At 36.7% G+C, this 8,998-nt stretch overlaps 2 protein-coding genes across 4 annotated transcripts; one reads left to right on the top strand and one right to left on the bottom strand.

Annotated features, from left to right (window-relative positions):
- Positions 1–3,930, top strand: LOC109849672 (tRNA (adenine(58)-N(1))-methyltransferase catalytic subunit TRMT61A-like). Of its 3 annotated transcripts, none has more exons than XM_020419532.1 (4): positions 1–59; positions 197–845; positions 2,152–2,396; positions 3,536–3,930. In XM_020419532.1, the coding sequence occupies exons 2-4, from the start codon at positions 397–399 to the stop codon at positions 3,772–3,774; spliced, it is 933 nt and encodes a 310-aa protein (XP_020275121.1). In that variant the 5' UTR covers positions 1–59; positions 197–396; the 3' UTR covers positions 3,775–3,930. The 3 variants fall into 3 exon arrangements, with proteins under 3 accessions (XP_020275121.1, XP_020275119.1, XP_020275118.1); XM_020419530.1 differs by having other exon boundaries at positions 7–59; positions 396–845; XM_020419529.1 differs by having other exon boundaries at positions 7–59; positions 392–845.
- LOC109847103 (60S ribosomal protein L19-3-like) lies at positions 4,570–7,240 on the bottom strand. Its single transcript, XM_020416348.1, has 4 exons — positions 6,979–7,240; positions 6,575–6,888; positions 4,885–4,931; positions 4,570–4,797 (listed from the first exon to the last, which is right to left on the bottom strand). The coding sequence occupies exons 1-4, from the start codon at positions 7,238–7,240 to the stop codon at positions 4,770–4,772; spliced, it is 651 nt and encodes a 216-aa protein (XP_020271937.1). The 3' UTR covers positions 4,570–4,769.

Genomic DNA, 8,998 nt, shown 5'->3' with positions numbered 1-8,998 from the left:
TCCCGGACTCGAGCGTGGAAGAGCCCCCTTCCACTCTCTGAGCTCTCCTTCACCCTCAGGTTAGCAAACCCTAAACCCTAATTATTCAATCTACTTCAAAACTAAATTTTCAACAGGATCGAAAGTTCTGCATCCTCTTTACTATTTTACGTTTTCAAATCACCAATTTAAGAGTAATCAATTATTTGTTTGACAGATTTTTGTTTAGTCATTTAATTGAGAGTTGCATTGAAGGGGAAACCTCGATTTTTCTTAATTTTGTCAACTGATTGAAGCACTCCCTCATGGATTTCACAATTGCATGTAAATCAAGCAAAATTGGAACTTAACATCAAGCGGTGTGGGTTAATAGAAATTGTCAAAGGTAAAAAGTTGTTCTTTTATGTTATAGACAGGATGTTGCCCTTCGATCCATCGAAAAGGAATTCTTTTCAGCGTCAAATCTGCGACGGCGATCTGGTTATTGTGTATGAAAGGCATGACAGTATGAAGGCCATCAAAGTAAATAATGGTTCGGAGCTTCAGAACAGATTTGGGGTTTTTAAGCATGCAGATTGGATAGGGAAGCCTTTTGGGTCTAAGGCACTAAGCACGAAGGGTGGGTTTGTCTATCTATTAGCCCCCACGCCCGAGTTATGGACTTTGGTATTGAGCCACAGGACTCAGATTCTATACATTGCGGATATTAGCTTCGTGGTTACCTACCTTGAAATTGTCCCTGGCTGTTTGGTTCTTGAGTCGGGAACGGGAAGTGGGTCTCTTACAACCTCTCTTGCTCGGGCTGTTGCACCTTCGGGTCATGTTCACACGTTTGATTTTCATGAGCAGAGGGCGACCTTGGCTAGGTAAGCTATCGGAACTTCCAAATTTTTGGTGGTGATATCATTATTATTAATAATATTGAATCCCAGTATATATCAATGCAGTTTCACCAATGTACAAATCTAGTGAAGTAATGAACATGGGTAAGCCATTTCAAACTAATACCTCAAGACAGGTTTGTCCACGAGAATTTTGAAGAGGCTTTAGCTACGCAAAACCTTTACCCCACACTGCCTTTTTCAATTAACTGTCATTTGGGCTATCAAAAAATTATGCATTTTGAAGCCATTGCTTTGTTTACATCCAATTGCAAATTAATGAAAAACACAAAGTACAGGAGTAATCACACCACTTATGAACTGGGAGGATGCTTTATCGATGATAGAAAGACTAGCTCCTTTTGAAGAAGACCTAGAAGTGTCTAAGCCAACTTATGTATACACACATCCAAAGGTAAAAGATGATTACCACGTCATTACGGCTGCTATTGTAGTTCCAACATTATGTAACAGGAGTCATTCAATAACATCAGAAGTAAAAAAAGGAAAACTAGGAGATGGAGATAGTTTAGAGTAATGAACTAAAGCTCAGAAAATAAGACTTTGTTCAAATCTTTACAGAGATCTACTAGTAGAAATCATATCTGGTTGATCAGGAACCCAGGCTGTATTGCGGACTTACAGGACCCTTTTTTGTTGTAAATGTCTCAATCATGAGTGTCCAGTTGTGAAGGAATACAAGGCATTATAAATGTAAAATACGTGTCATTCTTTTGACCAGAACATCCTGAATTCGACTTTGGAGCATGTTACAACTATTTAGTATTTTTGTTCGCATACTATGAAGAAATTGCCATGCTACCTAATTTCATTGCTATTTGTCTCTCTTTATTTATTTTAATTGCTTCTATGATCTAAAGGATCACTACCTACAAAAGCGAATGGTTTGCAAACTATATGTGTAACAAGTGAAGGGGTGAGGTTGAACTATTGGAGGTCCCATGCTCATAACCAGGTAGGGCCATTAAAAGAAGAAAGAAAATAGAAATACAAGCTAGTACGCTTGTTCAAGAACCATAGAATTTCCGACTGATTATATTAAGGTGTAGCACATGACACCAATTATAGGAATATAAACTTGGTGGTAGTGTTGCATAATGTTGAATTAATTTGGTAACATGTTGAACTTATCTATCCAGAGAAAAATGTTTATCCCCAAGTGTTTAGCCCTGGACATCTACTTTCAAGGGTACTTGAAAATTTATAAAGAAAATCTAAATGAGTATCAATTTGTTGACGACGTTTAATTGTGGGAATTTCACCTAAATAGGGAAGATTTTGAGAAAAATGGAATGAGCAGCTTGATAACAGTATTTGTTCGAGACATTCAAGGGGAAGGATTTCCCGAGGAATTCTGCGGTACTGCTGACTCGGTGTTCCTTGACCTCCCTCAGCCTTGGTTAGCATTGCCCTCCGTGGCAAGAATGTTGAAGCAAGATGGCGTTGTCTGCTCGTTTTCTCCTTGTATTGAACAAGTGCAGCGCTCTTGTGAAACTTTACGAGCAAAATTTACAGGTGATCCCCCTCCCTCCATCTCTACCTTATGATGGTCATATTGCTTTCTGTCAATATTGACCTTCAAGCCTATGTTTTAAGGGTAAATTCCACAGAAACCACTAGACTTTGGGGCATGAAATCCTCTTAAACTTTATAATGAGAGCAAGTCCTCCTAACTTTTTGTACTAAAATCATGACTGAGCATCTTGTTTAAGTTATCATGTGATTTGGGCGTATCTTTCAAATTTGGGTTATTAGCACTTAAATACCGGGTTAATTGGCACTTAAATACCATGTAATTTCCCCTACTTGCACTTTATACCTTGACATGTTTTTGTAGCACTTTTATACCCTGAAGTTTCTAAGAGTTGCCTTAATTTTCTTTCAAATTTCCCATGTGACGCTCAGAATTTAATTGTTATAACTCAATTTTCCTTCAATTTAGTGTTAACCCTACCCTGATGTACCTTAAACCTACACATGCGTCAATTGTGTTATTTGTATGGCAGAAGGTATTAAACTACGAAGTTTCGGAACCTCAGGTCTATAACTGTTGCCAAAAACAAATGGGGGTATATATGTGCAAATTAGGAGAAACTATAAGGTATTTAAGTGTTCATTAGCCTAAATGCCGCGAACATAGCACCATTTTTAACTTGAAACCCCAAACTATTTTCTGCTCCAAAAGTACCCAAAGTTCAGAAAGGTTTCCTTGATAACCTTTAGAATACTTAGCAGGAGGTACCAATGTTAAATGTTCTTTTATCTTTGGGGTACTGTTTTGTGGGGAAAAAAACTTTGGTGGTATCAAAGTTAAAAATAATGTAAACCTTGGGGTATTTAAGTGAAAATAAGCCTTTTAACTTTACTGAGAGAGTTTTTCGGGTTAGTACTAGTAGAGTAATAAGGATGACTTGGTCCTTTTAACCTCCATGCTAGCGTCATGCACGACAATTTTCAATTGTTCATAGTAGTGTTTACTAATTTCGAAAGATCAGGGGGATTTTCTAATTAATTAAGCTGAGGAGGTTTTGTGAAGTTTACTGCTTTCAAATTCCATGTAAACGAAGATTGTGTTGTTAGATCCGCATATATAAGCTGACAATGATTTTCCCACAAACTTCCTTTGATCCGAAGTATGTTGTTCTCTTATGCAGATATAAGGACTTTTGAGATACTCCTTCGGACATATGAAATTAAAGAAGCGCGGATAAAGGTTGAGGAAGAGGATAAAGGCTCGCCTGTAGGATCTCTCCCTTATAAAAGAAGGCAGTATTCATCCAGCGAGGAAAACCACGAATGCATGGAGAAAACTAACTCGATCATGGCTAGACCGTCCAGAGAGACAAAAGGGCACACTGGGTACTTAACATTCGCTAGGCTTGCATGTATTTGATAATATGATAACGATTTTGGATTCAGTAGTTATTTGTACTAATATATCTGTATGCTTATGTACAATATGGCATGGCACCAGAAGATTATTCCGGCGCAATAATTTCTAAACAAACTACTTAAGAGTATTTAATGGTTGACAGTGAATTACTTTTTCCTTGATTTAAACAACTTTTATAGATACCTTTAGATGAAGCATCAATTTCTTTTCATTTGAAGATGAGTTGCACATTTAAGGCTAAATAAATGTGAAATGATAAGATGCATGTGCATTTTTATACCTCTGGGATGAATGCAGTAACTCAAACGCTCTTCTATTCTTTGGTAGAATGTTGCTCGTATAATGAGCCTCTTCCATCATCAAATTCATGGCTGAGTTTTTTCTGCGCGGCTGCAATTTGTAAGAATACAAACGTAGATATCGTTCCTTTACAGCTTGCTTGTAATTGCAGAAAGAATCACGTTTTACAGGATACCTCTTTATTTTCCCCTAAAGTAGTTCAAGTTTAACACTACAATAACAAAATAGTTACAATAGAAGTGAAATAAACCACAAGAATTGTAATTACAATTCTTCTAAAAGCAGATCGCTTTTACTTAGGCTCTCAAGAGTTAATTGCTCAAGCTCGGTGCATCATGTATCAGAGAGAGAAAAAGAGAAAATTGCTTGATGCGACAGCAGAAAAAGTGAGAACTTGAGATTTATACTACCAACATCATGCTACCACATAAGTTATCACAACCATCTCACTCAAACATAAACAGCATAAAATACCACAACTAGATACTAAGCTACTGTGATAATCAAGTACTGGATGCAAAACTTAAAACAACATAAATATTAAGTTGGGAACAAGCCTCCTATATTCTTACCCCTTCTCTTATTTGAGTAACTATCTGATTCAAAAAAATAGAAACATCATACTCTAGACTCCCAAACCCTACTCTTTCTCACAGGTTCTATATATAGGATAGCGCCGTTTCTCAAACTAAGCTTCACTTCTTAGACTTTTTAGGTGGCACCCTGCAAGAGAAAGCAAATTTTAGTTATATATATCATTAAATATGATTTAAACGGTAGCTACAAAAATTTTTCAACATTTTCACTTACTCTGCAGATTGGACAGTAGGGGCTGGTGATGCCTTTTCTACTGGGCCCTGTTTGTGCATAAAGAAGGGTCAACAATGTATAAGTGCAGAATAACAATTATGGTAGAAAGAATTATCTACGGCTAATGATTGAACATTACATGAGGCCATCAAATATATTCTAAAAAGAAATTATAGGAAAAGGAGAAGCAATAATCAAGCAGTTAACATGAACTAGAAAATGCAAGGTGTTATTACTAATGAAAGTACTTCCATTCTTTGTTCATACAACCCTGCATTAAGAAAATGAACTAGCAATCACTCTTTTGCAAAACCAACAGGTCAGCATCAAAGGAAAGCTATATCAGATTACACTAAAGTCCTGTTTTGATTTCCCTCTTCAAGCCAATTAACTGATCTTCTATACAAATGTTTGTCCAGCTAGAAAAATTCCATAACATGGTACACATTGGGTTCAGTTAGTGTTAGAACGTAGCCAAGGCAATATATCCATTGCCCCAAGGTTCACACTTCGATCAGTTTTATTCATCCTCAGTGAATCCTCCAAAAACTTTATTTCAATAATGATTCCTCTCCTACAAGTTCTAAAGACAACAGATCTTTGTCACAAAGATTAAAAAAAATAATAAAGAAAGAGAAGCAACTAGCAAGATAGTTTCCCTATCAATACCGATGCACACAATTTTCATGACCAAGAACCAATTAAAGCTAAGTAATTTTAGGAAAATATGGTCCTAAAGAAGGCCAATCCATTTACACAAATAATTTTTAAAAGTCTTCTTTAAAAATAGAGATTAACTCAAGTTTCAGGATTATTTTAGCCTTTAGAGTAAAAATGAAAGGCTATTTGTGGACTGAACAGTTCTTAAATCACACTATTCGGATTTCATTTATTTATTTATTCAGACTCGTTATTTACCAGTGGGGTGGCACGTCTACATATCTCATATATATGTCAGTCAAATGGTGTCCATCAAGAACAAGCTACGGAGGTTAATTTAATCACAGATGCCACTCGAACAATTAACGAAACATAATGAGCATTAGCTAAACAATCACCAGCAGAACTGGCCTCCTATGAATGGCAAAAGGAAAATGGTTGTGTTTCCACTTCAAAAGGTCCAATCCTAGTTTCCATTCTAGTTCCATAAACTTTCATAACGCAGGTGTCCAATCTCTATTACTGCACTAGTTGCATTAAGTTTTAACAACCAATTGGCACGATAGCAATATAGATGAGTCCTGCTATTGTTTCCTATATAAAGGCATACAAAGTCCACACCATGACATAGCAACTTATAAACATTGAATATGCTTGCAAACCACCAAAATTGTTGGTTCTCTGATGTGGAAAGAGGCTTGATAGCAAAGAGGAGAATCACACAAAACAGCACAACAAAAGTACTACATCTTTTTTTTTTAATCATTCATTTATCTGTCAATTTGGCAACCGATGCAAAAGAAAGCAAGCAAAGCATGCAGCTAGCCAGGGGTAGTTTGAGCGAATGCGTTCAATTCACAGGAGGAATCAAGCACATGGCAAAGGGTTAAACTGTTATCATTATTGGAGAGTTGCGGTTAACTAGTGCCTTCAATAATAAAACATAAATATATAGAAAACCAATAAACATGATAAAGCAGTAGGTATAGATAAATCTCAGATAAAAACGCATGATAGAATTTCATTTCACCTGAGCCAAGCGTTCCTCTCTCCTGGCTAACTTTCTCTCCCTGCTTGCCTTGCTCTTGGCCCTCTTAGCTTCAAACTGATCCGAAAGCGTCTTCTCTCTTGCCTTCTCAGCTTTAGACTTGTGAATACTCTCCATAAGCACTCTTTTGTTCTTGAACACATTACCTTTCACCTTCATGTACATTTCATGATATATGTGCTTGTCAATTTTTTTGGCTTCACGATATTTCCTTAACAACCGCCTAAGAACCCTCATTCTCCTCATCCACAGAATCTTAGTGGGTAGCCTAGCTTCTCTTGTACCCTTGCGCTTACCTTAATATTACAGGAAAAATTGTAAAATAAATTACTAAAACCGTTCATACTGGATTTTAGATTTTGTTTTTCTTTCTAGAAAAAAAATACCATATCCAGAATGTCTCCCCTTTCTCTTGGCCTCCATTGCTCGACGAGCACGAGATCGGGAATGGATCTTCATGGGCTTTCTTATAATGAAACCATCCTTCACTAACTTTCTAATATTCTGCCCTGCATTCCAAATCAAAAAGCAAGGGACATTTAAGGGTGAGGATATGTCGTAATTGTAAATACAACAAATGTTGAATGCAAAAACTGCTACATGCAACAGTTGTGGCAGGAAATTAACCTCAAGTGCATCATTGGACATCTATGTTTTTTTATTGTAGGACATGCATTTCCACATCCAAATCCAATGTTCGACTGGTAACAAAGTTGTTAGATTTGTATATTTTATTGCAAGTAATGTACTCCCATCGCAAATAAAGTTTTTGCCAATATGCAATTGTAAAATTAGTAACATTTTTTATATGAAGTCTGCTAATTTGATGACGACGTTAGTTTTTAATTTTTAATTAATAAAGACTTGCATCATTTGTTGCAGCCAAAATGATGCAACCAAATTGGCTGCAACAAATGCATCAACCTTTTTATTCTACAAGGCCATGTTTGGATTGGGTACTATCTTGATGTAATAAGCCTTTATCTTTTAAAATAAAATAGTGAGGCATTTGGTTTAAAATTTTGCGGGATTAGGCTGGACTAATTAGTCCTTACTGAAATAGTTTAGAGATTTTAGACTAAACAAAGGAGGGGGAGGGGTGTTGTTGTAGTAGTGGGACGGTTTCTCACTTGGGATTATACCCGAGACAGCCCCATGCCCCCTTAACCTTCCTAAAAATTACCAAGGGTTTCCCTCTAATTGTTTCTCCCACCCATATCTGTTGCTGCCATCACCCATAACACACGCACGCACGCGCGCGCACAAAGGAACAACATCCCCACCCAAAAAAAGGCAAAAAACAACTTCTAAACACAATAAGCAACAATTTCTCTCATCTCCAGCTAAATTCATCACTATCTGCAATGTCTGAAATGCAGCGAAACCTATATAAGAAAAAAAATACTTGAATTAGTGTACTCATCTAGGTGGGCAATTACACGGTGATGCCTGTTGGATAGTTTTTCAACTTGTAGTTATTAATAAGGGAACGTGCAGCGAAACCATATGAGTAATATATGATTATGACAATAGTTTGTCCACCTATAGTTAGTATTAAGAGAATGTGCAGTGAAAACTATATAAGAAATGTTTATTCAACAGTGTCTCCGCCTATAGTTGGTAATAAGGGAACAGAACATGCAGTCAAACCAATATCAGAAATGTATGATTGTTTCTCCAAAAACGCATAAATGACTATTTATTCTCATCTCCAAGCATCTTTCATGCAATAAAGATTGACATGTCATGTAAAATAACTTCTAACTGATTGCCTCGTTAAATCAGACCACTCATTATTAGTGCAACTCATATGACAGTAGATGATCAACAAGATGATCATGGATAAATTCATGACAAAGAAACAAATCAAATAATAGGCCTTCCTATTGTAGCATTTATTCTGCTACGATAGATATCCGATAATGAATCTCCAAACAAATAAATTGAAAACTAAAGTCAAGACAGATAGTGTCACGCCCCGAAACTGCAGCGGAATATCATAAAATACGGGGTACGCGACAGCAGCGACCCGTGCACAAGGCAAGTCTTATGCACGAGTCAAGCCTGGCAAATCACATCACATAGTTTATTTTCAAATAGTAATAAACCTGCTGATGATAGAAATCGGAGCAACTATATATATATATATATATATAAGATCGGTACTTACAGCCCACAAGCTCACCGTTATAAGCATTTTTACAAAACAAAACGAAATATGCTGAAGGTAACATCAACAAGAAGAGGCTCTCCATATAACGCCTCTCAGCCAAAAGCTCAAACCCAAAAGCCGGCTAATAGGAAGCTACGCCGGATCTGAAAAATATTAAAAACAACGGAATGAGCTAGCGCTCAGTGAGAACATTTCCCACTAGAGTTCCTAGATAACTAACAAAATAGTAATAA

This window comes from Asparagus officinalis, chromosome 7, assembly GCF_001876935.1.
Source record: "Asparagus officinalis chromosome 7, Aspof.V1, whole genome shotgun sequence".
Lineage (NCBI taxonomy): Eukaryota > Viridiplantae > Streptophyta > Magnoliopsida > Asparagales > Asparagaceae > Asparagus > Asparagus officinalis.
This window is presented reverse-complemented; position numbering and strand designations above follow the sequence as displayed.